At 37.7% G+C, this 15507-nt stretch overlaps 1 protein-coding gene across 1 annotated transcript in view; it reads left to right on the top strand.

Moving 5' to 3' along the window:
• The window catches only part of LOC117518136 (inactive N-acetylated-alpha-linked acidic dipeptidase-like protein 2), a 656634-nt gene extending 644347 nt beyond the window's left edge, over window positions 1-12287 (top strand). The window contains exon 18 of the mRNA XM_034179197.1: window positions 12038-12287. Coding sequence (XP_034035088.1) covers window positions 12038-12287 — 250 coding nt within the window. The remainder of the gene's footprint in view (window positions 1-12037) is intronic.
• Window positions 12288-15507: the final 3220 nt, after the last annotated feature.

The following is a 15507-nucleotide window of genomic DNA, read 5'->3' as shown; positions in this document are numbered from 1 at the left end:
GGCCCCAATGCCCCCCCCCCCCCCCCCCACACACACACACACACATACACATATCCTGTTCAGGGTGCACAAAGGAAATATTGTTTTGTGCAAAGTCAGTGGCACACAATCATCATGTGCACTAGCCATGAACATTGCACAATCACACTGAATACACCGTGTGTCGCATTGAGTCAGCATCTCTGTGATGCGCTGATGCACACTGCGGCCGTGTGGATGGGGTATAACAGCCATGATAACATGATAATACAGATACATCCTCTGACACATGAGGTGGACTGACAGTGGATGTGTGATATAATGCCCATTCTCGAAGTTATATCACGATCATAGGCAGTGTGTGTCAGCACATCGTGCTGCGGTCGAAGATGAATGGCCCTGTCTCTTGTAGATAATGTAACCAAGGGATGATGGGGTCCTAGCCACGCTTGACAGCATTGTAAACTATGTCTCAGAGCACTTTCTGCTGAACAAACTATGTAATGACACCATTTATAAGAGCTGAAATGTTTTGTGCATGTTTACTGAATAAATGAAAAGTTTTCCTAGCTGCAATATGTTTGTGAAAAGCTCATATTGGCCTATTATATATCGGGCAACTGATCAGTCAGGCCCTAATTAAGGCTTCTATAATCAAGTTGAGTCAAGCGTGTTTGTGGTATTAAACAGTGCAATATTCAGCTGTACCTTACATAAGCGGGTTCATGACACACGCTCTGTGCACACAGAATGTGATAATGCATAATTGGAACATGAAACTGAATTGCACAAAAAATAATAATGCAAAAAGGAATAACTAATGATAAACAACTTTAATAACACTGTACAATATTTCTAAGCTGCCTTCCTTCTTACCTGTGGATGTGTGGATGAACAGGCGAGCTTCATTTTTCAACAGGGACTTGGACATTTTGTACACTGGGATGGCAAATCATCCCAGTGTTGTCATTCTTGCGAGCCAATTCTTACTCTGTCCACGTAGATCCATTTCCTCACCAGAAAACCGCTCCATTCCTTTCACTTGCATCCATTCAATATACAGTGATTTCTTGATATGCTGACAAAATGCCTATGACTAATGAACTGGAAACACCCAACCTTTCTGAATGCTAAGCCCATCTTTATGCTCCGTTTATATTCCAGCAAGACAGCGACAAGGACCTTGTAAAGGCTCCAATAGATTTACATTCTGTGCACCATAGACACTCAAGGGCCCCATATTTCAACTTGTTCTCTCCAAGGCTCCAGTCCCCTCTTATGTATATGTTAAATATTATGCCGACATTGTGGCTTTACTCATAATGTTACATAGGAGCAGTGCCTTGACAGTACTTAGCGGTTTGTTCATGGTATGGCACAAACTAACAATATTACTCTTTGAGACTAAGAAGAAACCATCAATTTCACCTCTGAATTAAGGCTACAACAAAGTTTTAGCTTGAAAATGGCAGATTTATCATTGTCAGTGTGTTGGTAACGCGACACACACTGGTCAGTTTCCTGATACAGCTTGCCCACAGAGAATGAACAAACAAAAATTCATGTAGTTTGCTGTGTGTCGTTGTAGAGTGTGAAAAGGTACTGTGGAATCATATAATTCCAGGAACTCAAGCAGCCCAAAATATACAAAGTACTCTGTAATGAAATGAATTGTACATACAGTATTAGCTCACACATGAAACCATATAAATAGATTTTTATCTTCTCATAAACAACCCAGTTTGGATGATAAATTCATATTCAACAAGAAGTCACCCAAAAATCACCTCAGTTGTAAGCATGCTACAGTATAACAGAACAACTGCCTTCAGCTCACCAAGTAGAATCTTTAAATATGGAAGAAAAGGATGTTGATTACACTTTGTAAATTTTGTAAAAAAAAAAAAAACAAACAAACAAAAAAAACTAAATCCCTCACACCAGGGGCTGACTTCACAATCCATCTCTTTAATTTGTTTGACAAAGAATTATATTTGCATTATACACACAAACACCTTATTTCAGTCCTGATAAATGTTTTGTCACAGTTATATACTGCAACAAAATGTCAAAGCATAAATTAATTTGTTGCGAGGCACGTGAGCTAAAATACAAATTTAAAGCACTCGTACAAGAAACTTTCCCAAAGATATTATGTTTTTTCACACACAGTGTGCTCTACATAGGTTTTCGAAACATGTAACCTGCCTAAAGCTTTTAAAAATAACAAAAAGCTGCCAAATATCTAACTTTTATAAATAAACAGAAATAAGTAAAATGTCTGTGAACTTAATCTTTAAAAACAGGTTTCTAGGCGATTTAAATACATTTTTAAGAAAATCTGCTTGTGTTTAATTACTTTTTTTATGGTCATGTTTTGGATAAATGATTGACAACTTTGTGTCCTCATCTGCTGGACATTAGTATGTTAAAAAAAATGTTTATAACATCATGATGGATACATTTCTTTGATAAATTTGTTTGGGTTTTTAATAGGAAATGTTTGCACATTTCAAGTTCATTTTTTGGTGAGCCACTGATGAAGGTAAAAAATAATAATAATAATATTACAATAGATTTTTCCCTAAATTGTGGGGTGAATTAAACTCTTGCACAGAGGTTTTAATCATGCATTGTAAATGTGTTTCCTCATGTCGTGTTCTGTGACTTAAAGACATTATTAGCTGATGTTTAAAGGAGGTGTTGACTAGGCATTTTTACAAATTTGCATCCCAGTATAATGACTTAGAGATGCCTGTGATATTTCAGAATTTGGTAATTATATCTTTCCACACACTGAGGGGTCTGACTGCAGACATGCACAAATCATTTGTTTTCTGTGTTTAGTTTGAAACAGTCACTTTATTTTTTGCCTCAAGTCCTATGACTGCTGGTACTTTATTTTTCTTTTGTCATTTCAGAGGCAGTAATTATATGCTTTTTAACCAAGGAAATGTCAAAAATATTGATGTCATACAGGGTTGTTGGTGCCTAGTGAGATGACAAAGCTGATATTTATCATGTAGTGATTGGCCATAAAAACTGTGATTGATAGTTGCTTTCAACTGAACAATTGTTGATTTACTTGAAGTTCTCTGGGATATTTGTTCATGGGTACAAAAGTAAGTTAGTTAGGACAGATTATTCGTTCATTTTCTGAATCCACTTATTTCTGTCACAGAAGGTGTTAGAGCTATCAGACTGGTGGACTGGGCAAAAGGTGGGGTACATCCTGGATAAGGCCGCCAGTCTATTGCAGGGCCGAGACATAGGAGAGTACTTCTCAAAAACTTATTGGCCTCACCAAGAAACATCTGAGGAAATAGATTGTTCTTGCATTATTTTTCACCATAGTAACCCTAATCTCAAATGCACCAATGTTTCAAGCTTGGCTGAACTTTCATGGAAGGTCACACATTAAGGCTGCAGATATTTTTGTTTACCAGTGAGGCCAAGAGTTATTTTGAAGTACCCCTGTATAGACAGAGAAATTCACATTCTCACTCATACCAATTTCAGTTTCCAATTCACTTTAATAAGGATAGATTAGACATTAGAAATTTGTTTTTCTTGTGACTATATTGTTCTTTGCCATTTGTCCAAGTTACAAATTTTTCTGGGAACTATTTACTTTGTCAGTTAATTAATTAAGTAATGTATTGTTATCTGTTCACTGCACCCAGTCACAGATCTCATCACACATTAATTTGTACTTTTCTGGTTTTAAACAGTGATGGGTCAGGTAACCCAAAATTTACTTTTAATAACTGTTAATCTGTAAACTAAAACCTTCCCTGTAATAACATCCAACAGATAAACTGTAGAAATATGTAGCGGAAGGTATCATTAACTGTGAATCTTTGTTTGAATTTAATTTTGACTTGGTTTTTTAATCTCTAAAACCCATAAAATGAATCTAAACATCTGAAATGTTAAGCATTGAAGTGTAAACATGCAGTTTCTGAAAAAAAGGTTTAGCACACCAAGATCAGATTATGATCCAGTATATAATATTGAATAAACCAATGACATTAAATAGTAATTTATTTTCAACATACACTGTATTCACAGTAGTGATGTATTAATGAAAAGAAATATTAAGAAATAAAAATACACATGGAAATAACTTTAATAGTCTAAATTAATGCATTTACTTTGGCTTTACCTCCTGATCCTCCACCTGAGGTGATGCGTGTTGCGGTTGCATGGAGTGTCCATTTGACTTGGATCAGTGTATAAGCTCCAATAGGAACAAATATATGGTTTTACTTAAGTTCACAAACATTTTTTTTAAACTAACTGGTTCACTAATGTTTTAAATAATGTCAACTGAGCAAAATAGCAGTACACTTCATTGAATTGTTTGTTTAATTTTTGCAAGGCGTGGCTTCCACTTCTCTCATTTCAACTATGAAACTATACAGTTAAACCGATCTGAACCGTAAGGCTTGTGCTCAGTAAGCAAAGGAATATCAACATTGTGCATGTAACCGTGTTCTCACCAAGTATCTCAAATGAGCATGATCTTTGGGATATGAACTGATTACAGTTTTATTGTTGTTGTTGTTGTGTATAAATTTATTCCTTTATATAATTTGTTCCTTTGTATTTTTGTGGCAGCAATTAACATTAAGCATTAATTAAAGTCTTCCCTGCACACCATGTAGCACTGCTGTTGACATAAAGGATAATGCACATCTTTATACTTTAACAGGTTTAAAATATTGATAATGTGATCTTGTTGGCCTGCATCTTTTTGGCCTTTTTCATCTGTTTTGTCTGTAATTGGTAATAGATTTTGTTGCATGGTAATGGAGAAAATATGTTCATTATTACATGGATAGTGGTTACTCTTTTATATATAAAAAATATGTGAAGTAATTTATTTTGTGCAAAACCATTGAACTTTGAGATTTTTAACAATCTTCCATTTTTACTTGTTTTATGATTACGGAAGATGTTAAAAATTAGTATTTAAACATATACCTAAACAGAAATTGCAACGTCACATAAAGTGAGTGGAAATGCCAAACCAGACCAGAGCCAATGCTTATTCTTGGGGATGAAGCTATGTCACTGTTGTTTTTCATTAATGCAATAGTCAGATTATGTAAGGCTTAGACCATGATTTCAAAAATAAGAATAACACAAATACTAAAACTATGTTGTGGAATTTGCACAAAAGTAATTGAATATTTCATTATTGTTTGAGATGATTTTTCTTGAATATATGTAATGTGGGGAAAATAACTTTTTGAAAGCTTGAAAATGTAATTTATACTCTTTCCAATCTTTTATGTTATTTGAATTGTTTGGTTAGATGCCCTTCTTTCTGTATGCATGACATAACTAAAAAGTAACTTTTGCATTGAATTTTACAGAATTTTGTCTCTTTCACTGTACATATCTTTTGGAAAATTTAATAAAAGATAATTTATACAAATTTGCCGGCTGGGTTATCACTTGCACTCAGGTATAAGACAGTGTGCGTTCACTGGTTTGATTATTCTGTTTTGAATTATTGTGTTGTAAAAATATTCATTTGATTGGTTGCTGCTGCTCATCCCCTCCATGATGAAATTGCAGATGCAATTTCATTCCTTGTAGTTAAATCTGTGGCAGTTTTAAACAGTAAATTGATCCCTCAATTGTTTTATATAAACTTGAAGTGAACTGGCATAAAAAATAAAACTGAACTGATTCAACAACATTTATGCTGACATTCCCAATCAAATAGGATGCTTGAACATGTCACCGCAACTTGTTTTCTGTTCACTTTGTGTTTTTCATGGTGATAAAACTCAAATTCAGTTTATCAGTAGTTGCAAATGTACCAGAGACAATACTGGAATTTATCAGTTATCGGTTATCTGTAACTTCCGATACATTTTTCGGTGGTTTATTGTTTTATCTTTATCAAAGATAACTTTTCAGTTATCTGATTATCTGTTATCGAAGTTAATTTTTTGGTTATCTGTGCCCACCACTGATCATTTGTCCTCTTTGCCATTTTCCTTCATTTATCGTGCAGTTTTGATTCCATACTTTTTGTACCAATGCATGCCACGTCCACTGCGCACTCACACTAGTGGCGATGGCACTTCGCGTAAAAACAAACATGGCAGTGTTTATTTTGGTGACAGATGATTTGAATAAGCTTATTGATGGTGCTCATTCTTTCAATACAAAAATCAAATCCAGTACACCATATGCCGTCTGGAGGCATTTGTAGTATTCACTGGTACGTCTCCAGCTGAAGTTGAAATGCTGTTGGATGAAGAGCTCGACACATTTCTGTTGCTATTTTTCGCTGGAATGAAGAAAGCAGACTGCAGTCTATACATGAAGAGTCAATGCACAGCATCAGGTACAGACTACATGGTCATTTTAAGATCATGAGAGATGTTGATATTACCAAAGCTGATAAGTTTCATTGTTTGGATTGGATTGCTATTTAAAGTTCGTGTTTGGAACCTCCTGACCTCAAAGGACCAGTGACACACACCAAATGTAAGTCCCTTTTCATTTGTTTATAAATTAATAAAATATCAAATAAAAAAACAATTTTTTTTTTAGGTGTTATATAAAACAAATAATGAATGTTTTTTCATTTGTGCAATGGAAAGAAATTTTCCTGCGATGAAATATTCTTACTAGTGCACTCATAAACATTCATTATTTCTATAGTACTCAACATCAAAATCAAACTTTAACCTGAAGAATTAGGCTGCTCCACATGCACATGCGGTGAGTGGTGCTGCTGTTACACATCAGGTCTGTTTACTGATTTGCTCTACTCCATGACTCCCTTGAAACACTGTGGTTGAGTCTCTTTCTGTTACTTCAGACATTTTCTGGTCAAAAACCAGCCATACCCCACATAAGGATGCACCATTAATGTGTGTTGCACCAGGATCACACTGAAACACATGTGCCCTATTGCAATGTACAGTTGTGTTTGGATGTTAACATACACATCATGGGCATGAATATCATGGTAACTTTGAGCTGTCAATGATGTCCTTCAACTGTTATTTTGCCAGGGTATGACTGCACAATATAAATCATAAAGGACTTTAACAAAAAACAAGAACTGAGTGCACAAGTTTGAATTTATTTTGGATCTTCTCTAATCCACACAGGGTCAAAATTATACATACATGCTGAAATATATACAACCCCAATTCCAATGAAGTTGGGATGTTGTGTAAAATGTAAATAAAACAGAATACAATGATTTGCAAATCCTCGTCAACCTATATTCAATTGAATACACCACAAAGACAAGATATTTAATGTTCAAACTGATAAACTTTGTTGTTTTTGTGCAAATATTTGCTCATTTTGAAATGGATGCCTGCAACACGTTTCAAAAACGCTGGGACAGTGGTATGTTTACCACTGTGTTACATCACCTTTCCTTCTAACAACTCAATAAGTATTTGGGAACTGAGGACAATAATTGTTGAAACGTTGTAGGTGGAATTCTTTCCCATTCTTGCTTGATGTACAGCTTCAGTTGTTCAACAGTTCGGGGTCTCTGTTATCATATTTTGCACTTCATAATGCGCCACACATTTTTAATGGGCGACAGGTCTGGACTACGGCAGGCCAGTCTAGTACCAGCATACACTTTTACTATGAAGCCACAGTGTTGTAACACAAGCAGAATGTGGCTTGGCAATAAGCAGGGACGTCCCTGAAAAAGACGTTGCTTGGATGGCAGCATGTGTTGCTCCAAAACCTGGATGTACCTTTCAGCATTGATGGTGCCATCACAGATGTGTAAGTTGCCCATGCCATGGGCACTAACACACCCCCATACCATCACAGATTCTGGCTTTTGAACTTAGCGCTGGTAACAATCTGGATGATCTTTTTCCTCTTTTGTCCGGAGGACCACGACGTCCATGATTTCCAAAAACATTCATCAGACCACAGCACACTTTTTCACTTCACGTCTGTCCATTTCAATGAGCTCAGGCCCAGAGAAGGCGGCAGCATTTCTGGATGTTTTGATGTATGAGTTTCGCTTTGCATGGTAGAGTTTTAACTTGCACTTGTAGATGTAAGCGACGAACTGTGTTACTGACAATGGTTTTCTGAAGTGTTCCTGAGCCCACGCGGTAAGATCCTTTACACAATGATGTCAGTTTTTAATGCAGTGCCAACCTGAGGGATCGAAGGTCACAGGCATTCATGTTGGTTTTTCTGCCTTGCCAATTACGTGTAGAAAGTTCTCCAGATTCTCTGAATGTTCTGATTATATTAGGACTGTAGATGATGGAATCCTAAATTCCTTGCAATTGAACATTGAGAAACATTGTTCTTAAACTGTTGGACTATTTTTTTCACGCAGGTGTTCACATCTTTGCTTGTGAATGGCTGAGTCTTTTGGGGATTCAAACGTGTGCACTCAATTCTTGTTTGTTTTAAAGTCATTAATGGAGTAAGCTGTACAATCATTCCACCCTGACAAAAGAAGAACAGTTCACGGACATCATCAACAGCCCAAAATTACTATGACATACCTATGATGAGCGCATAAACTTCCAACACACAAGTATATTTCCATTGCTCTAACTCTCAATTTCCTGCTTGGTGTAGTTGCACATCTGGTTTTTGTTTCTTTGATGGGGTTTGTTATGATGATGATGATGATGATGATGATGATTATATTATTATTATTATTATTCTCAGTTTGGTTTTGTAAGAAAATGAGCCTCCTGTGCACACAGTAGCCATGCTAACACAGCAAATATTGCCATAATCCGACACAGTCAGGAGGAAAAAGAGGCGTGGCCAGCTCTGTCAGAACGCAGACAGACTGCCTCGTTCACACCTGTCAGATCGCATCCAAAATGTATGTAGACAACACAGACTGCTGTCAGATGGCCATAAAAGGTGCTGCAGACTGCCTGATCTCCAAATGTCTGGATGGCAAGCACAGACTGGAGTACTCTGTTTTCCTTTGCCAGGACCTGTACTGGACATCAAAGAACAACCAATGTTTGGACCAGAATCACGCCATATGTGTCCATCCGTGCGGTCAGGTCACTCCCATTCAGTCACTCCTTCACTCGTCCTCTTTTCCCCAGGCTCACTGACCTCACGTGCGTGTGTGTGTGTGTGTGAGTGTGTGCGTGAAAGTGCTGACATGAGAAAATGACCGCTCAGTGTGTGTGTGTTTTCATAATAAACCGCTGTGTGCACACACAGAGAACCTTTGCTGATAGTCAAAGGACACCTTTGCTTACAAAAGTTTGCAGTGAGCTTTCCCACTATATTAGTGGCAGCAAACTTTATTCGCCCCCCCCCCCCCCCACAATGCAACTCTAAATCATGATTTCTCGTTGGATTATGTTTGGTGTCATTGTTTCCAGCATTCCACCACTAGATGTGTGGTCCTGGCTCCTAATGCACTGCACTGCGAAATGCTCCTGTAGGTGAGATTCATGTTTCATATGTTGTCATGGTGAAACAGTTCCACGTCATACAGTGGAGGGAACTAACTATTTGACCCACTGTCAATTTTGCAGGAATTCCCACCTACAAAGAATGGAGAGGTCTGTATTTTTATCGTAGGTACACTTCAACTGCGAGAGACAGAGTCTAAAAAAAAATCCAGAAAATCACAGTGTATGATTTTTAAATAATTAATTAGCATTTTATTGCAGAAAATAAGTATTTGATCCTCTAGAAAAACAGACCTTAACAGTTAGTACAGAAACATTTGTCTGCCATTACAGAGGTCAAACATTTCCTGTAGTTTTTGACCAGGTTTTCACACACTGGAACAGGGATTTTGGTCCACTCCTCCATACAGATCTTCTCCAGATTTTTCAGGTTTGGAGTTTCAGCTCCCTCCAAAGATTTTCTATTGAGTTCAGGTCTGGAGACAGTCTAGGCCACTCCAGGACCTTGAAATGCTTCTTACGGAGCCCCTCCTTAGTTGCCCTGGCTGTGTGTTTGGGGTCATTGTCATGCTGGAAGACCCAGCCATGACCCATCTTCAATGCTCTTATTGAGGGAAGGAGGTTGTTTGCCAAAATCTTGCAATACATGACCCCAGCCATCCTCCCTTCAATACGGTGCAGTCGTCCTGTCCTCTTTGCAGAAGAGCACCCCCAGAGTATGATGTTTCCACCCTCACGCTTCACAGTTGGGATGGTTTTCTTGGGGTTGTTCTCATCCTTTAAACGCGGCAAGTGGAGTTGATTCCAAAAAGCTCTATTCTGGTCTCATCTGACCACATGACCTTCTCCCATGCCTCCTCTGGATCATCCAGATGGTCACAGGTGAACTTCAAACGGGCCTGGACATGTGCTGGCTCGAGCAGGGGCCCTTGCTGCCCTGCAGGACTTTAAACCATGACAGCATCATGTGTTACTAATGTAATCTTTGTGCCTGTGGTCCCAGCTCTCTTCAGGTCATTGACCAGGTCCTCCTGTGTAGTTCTGAGCTTTCTCAGAATTATCCTTACCCCACAAAATGAGATCTTGCATGGAATCCCAGACCAAGGGAGACTGACAGTCATCTTGTGTTTCTTCCACTTTCATAACAGTTGTTGTCTTTTCCCAAGCTGCTTGCCTGTTGTCCTGTAGCCCATCCCAGCCTTGTGCAGGTCTACAGTTTGTCCCTGATGTCCTTAAACAGCTCTTTGGTCTTGGCCATGGTAGACAGGTTGGAGTGTGATTGATTGATTGATTGAGTGTGTGGACAGGTGTCTTTTATACAGGTAACAAGTTCAAACAGGTACAGTTAATACAGGTAAAGAGTGCAGAATAAGAGGGCTTCTTAAAGAAAAATTAACAGGTCTGTGAAAGCCAGAATTATTACTGGTTGGTAGGGGATCAAATAGTTATTTCATGCAATAAAATGCAAATTATTTAAAAATCATACAATGTGATTTTCTGGATTTTTTTTAGATTCTGTCTCTCACAGTTGAAGTGTACGTACGATAAAAAATACAGACCTCTCCATTCTTTGTAGGTGGGAAAACCTGCAAAATTGACATTGGGTCAAATACTTATTTCCCCCACTGTAGGAGAACCATACACTTTTATAACTCTAATGAAAAGAATCCATACATACAGTTCTGCCTTTATATGTACACAGTTTTATTTCTTTGTATACACATTTCTGTATACAAACCCCATGGCTGTTAACCAGTGACTTAAAGTGACAAGTAGATACCATTAGTGTCAAGTCTGTTTGGAGAGTTTTTGTCTACAGCTGGATTTTGTGTCAAATCACTGGTTACTTCTGGATACCCAGATGATGTGTATTACTTGCATTTTGAGTGAAGTTCAGGTATGGCCCCCTGTCTATGTGGCACATTTTGCAGAGCATTATCCACTTTACCTAAATTCTGGGTCTTTTAGTGAAGCTTAGGGCTAGCGGCCGGCGATCACCTTAGTATTTCTTCTGTTTTCTTGTTGATTAATGCTGGCAAATTATACAGTATTTTTTGTCTTTCTGATGCCTGATTCTGTTTTTTCTCTGTTTAAGGTGCAGCTCCATCCAGAGATGGGAGTTGTATTTGTGTTGGCGATCCTCTTGTGCACCAACAGCAATTCTTGTATATTCGTCTGTGAATTATTTTGTGAATTGTTTCTGTAATTTATGTTTGTAGCATGGCCCAAGCAGAGGGTCACCCCTTTGAGTCTGGTCTGCTTGAGGTTTCTTCCTCAGAGGGAGTTTTTCCTTACCACTGTTGCTCTGGGGGTTGGTAAGGTTAGACCTTACCTGTGTGAAGCGTCTTGAGGCAACTCTGTTGTGATTTGGTGCTATATAAAGGAAATTAAATTGAAATAAATTGAAATTGAAATCTAGTGCACACTCAAATCACTGTTGAGGAGCCTAGCAAGCAGAGAAGTCTATGAAGATTTCCACTTATACAACCTGATGGCTCCATTCAGGAGATAGAGGCGGACTGCTGGTGTACCTCAGTGGTTGCCAATCTAGACCCAGAGTGGTTTCATAGTGTCATGGATTTGGCAACACACAGATCCAGGATTTTTCTTGGTCTAACTTGAATGCCTCTCTCTTTCTCCAGGAACCTGCTATATAGCCTTCCAGGAACGATGACTCAGTTCTCCATGCTCAAGTTGTCACAGGAATCCTTCTACCATCACTGCAGTGACACCAACAAAGCAATGAAATGCAACTCTGTCAACCAAGAAATACTTCACCAAAGGGCAGTGAACCAAACTCTGGCGCTCATCCTTCGGGCCATCCAGTCAGCTGAAAGGCTGGTTTGTTTTGGCTTGAAACTGTTTGAGAATTATCCAGATTACACAACATGACTTTGACCACTACTGGCAGACACAATTTCAAATTAAAATTGGGGATTGGGGGTATACTTTGAAAAATAATGATGCCCTAACTCAGGGGTAGGCAACCTGTTCCAGAAAGAGCCATGAGGGTGCAGGTTTTCTTTGCAGCCACTGACTCCACCAGGTGATTTCACTGATTAACTGATTCCATCTGCTCAAAGTGATATTAATCAGTAAAATCACCGGGTGGAGTCAGTGGCTGCAAAGAAAACCTGCACCCTCATGGCTCTTTCTGGAACAGGTTGCCTACCCCTGCCCTAACTGATCAGGTTACCCTCAGTCTGCTGCAGGGTTTTTTAAAACAAAAAAACAACAAACAAACAAACAAAAAAAAAAAACAATGGTGCTATTGGACAGGAGACAAAATTCATATTCAAAAATATCAACAGGCTATTTATATAACTTTTCTCTCAATAGTCGATATTGAATCAATGGCAATAATTCAGAATATCATGATTGTACAGTTCAGTTTCAGGTCAGTTTAATTCAGGTCAAGTCAAATATTCATGCATTACTGTACTTACTTTGCACTCTATTTTTGGTTTCATCAGGGTTCATAAAAGGTTGCAAAACAATTTGAAAACAGTTTTTAGGGTTGCAAAAAAAAAGTATTTCTTTTTGTAAATAAATTTTGAACATTTTTAAAATTTATTAGCAAATTTATTTTTCTGCAAACAGTTGCAAACGGTTGTAAAACAGTTTAAGCATTTCTAAACTGCTGTAATGTGTTCCACTAAAGTTCTGTTTCGTTCACAACCTCTCTCTGACCTAAACCGTGTACCTTTTCTTCCTTCTTTTTCTTCTGTCTTTTCCTTAGCGTCTGCAGTTGGATAGGTGAAGCAGCAGCTAGACAAAGTAATTATTTTTCAGCAGAAATTTACTACATTCATCAGCATTCGCCACTCTGTGAGATACGGGCTCGGTTTTGTACAACAAAGTTGGTGAATCCAAAAATCACAATTGTCAGTATTTGTCTCTCTGTGAGATACAAGGCTTACCTCTGAAATCAGAAGTGAGAACTGCAAATGATGTTACAACCGAAGTTAGAAGGTATTTCAAAAGTTCTCAGCATCAACCAGAAAAAAGTATTTGGAAGCTTAAAAGGTGACCTTCTTCTGTGAAGGGATAGCAAAGCTTGACCATCAATGGATCAAGTGTATTCACTGAAGTGAAGAGATACTATTTTGAAAAATAATGTGAGAATTATATTTTTCCTATGATGTTCACTAGATGATGCCATGAAGGTTTTGAAGTACCCTCTTAAATGCATTACATTTTCCACACAAGCTAAAGGCCTCCAAGAAAGCCTTTGTTGTGTTTGCTATTATGGCATATAGAGAGCTATGGCAATATGCAGTACACCAAAGAGACCTAATGGGATAGGGCAGATGGCTCAGAAGGTACATTAGTGTTTCAATTTACTGTTTGGTTTGCTGCTCGATTGGACATTCAATGTAGCCAGTCATTGCTATTAGCGTCCAGTTGATAAACAACACAATGTGCAGTATTTCATCCATAAAAAATACGATAGCAACAAGTCCACAGACAGCGGTAGGACAGTACTGTGTGTACAACTTATTAATTTGGACACAAAAAAGACAGAACTCCTAAAACACAGTAAAAACTATAGTTTTCAAGAGGGTGTGTGGTATTCAAATGAGTTGACAAGTTGGAATTATAACTTCCTTTCAAACTCTGAATCCAAATGGAATGCACCAAGAGGTCATGATGTTGTCATAAAGTTAATTTTTATGCACATTATCAAGATTCACCATGACAACTCTGATGTGCTGTATTCGTGGACAGTCGTGGTCAAAATCTTGTATGTGTGAATGAGCCCATAGTCACTGTATCCAAAACATGTGTAAATGTGCATGAATGCCCGAACGTGCTACTGGTGTAAAATGGATTTACTTACCCAAAAATTCAATGTTCCTCAAAACACTGAACACATACATTAACCAAAAGTTCCAATTCGTTGAACTTTGAACCCTTGCCACACCAAACTTTGTGAGTGAAACCACAGCTTTGTTCTATTTGGTGAGATCTTAAAGTTGTGTTTTGATTGTAATTGTACAATCACCAGTTCTTGACACACAGAGATAAAATCATATAAATTTACTACCAAAATGCTCCTGCACCAATAGGCAGGGAGCTTATCATCACTTGGGAGCACATGTCCCGACCAAACAACTGCTCCTGGTTGATAAAGAAAAAATGATGGAACTCAACTATATGGATCAATGAAGCAAAACATGCATGGCTGTGAAAAGCTGCAGTCTGTGGTTCTGAGCTGGATCCTCTGAGAAAAAAAAAACATCATCTGCAGTTAACTGTATAGTCAAGTTTAAAATTCATTCTTTGCACCATGATCATGAAGTATTTGAATAAGTTAATATATGTATATGTCGAAGTAGAAACTGCGATCTGGTAGAATCGGAGATTCTAACAGTAGACTGCGATCAGAGTCTTTACAAAAACTTGATATATGATGCACTAAATTTTGTAAATTAAATTATTTGTATTTATCTGTGACCTCAGACTTGCAATACTGCTTTAAAAACTTTTCAGTACTCTAAAGTGTAAAGCTCCATTTATTTAAACTCTGTGGCTTCATTCAGGGGTAAATATTCTTAATAAATTTAACAAGGATGTTGAATACGAGTAGTAGAGGTCGACAAAGGAACATCATTCTCACATCTGTGCACTGTATAACCAAAGTGTACTTTCCTGTTGTGGTTTGGGACTTTGACTTGTAGTGCTGAGATTTATGAGTGACTTAATAGTGGTGTTTCCATCTCATATCATATACCAAAAAAAAAAGGAAAATCTTGTTTAATGTTGTAGCTTGGTGCTCTGATTGCAGGTTCACTGTTACATCTTATAAAACAAATGCTGAGAACAGCAAGTAGTAAATGTTATAGTAAATAACAATGCCAACTTAACAGCAAGACTAAATATATTTATATAAGCCCCTATATCACATGCACCTCATTGTAGAAAATGTAGTTTTACATGCAAAGCTCCCAACTGCAAAATCAGTTGTAAAATTGAAATACAGTTTTAAGTTAAAATACAGCATGTGAGACACCTGAGAACATTTGATAGCATTTTGGTCCGTATCTATGAGCCATGGCTATGTTCATACTGCGGACAAATCTATTTTTTTTTCTTTTTCTTTTTTATCAAA

Source organism: Thalassophryne amazonica, chromosome 10, assembly GCF_902500255.1.
Source record: "Thalassophryne amazonica chromosome 10, fThaAma1.1, whole genome shotgun sequence".
In the NCBI taxonomy this organism is placed as follows: domain Eukaryota; kingdom Metazoa; phylum Chordata; class Actinopteri; order Batrachoidiformes; family Batrachoididae; genus Thalassophryne; species Thalassophryne amazonica.
Note: the sequence above shows the minus strand (reverse complement) of the source record. Positions and strands in the feature narration are given on the sequence as shown.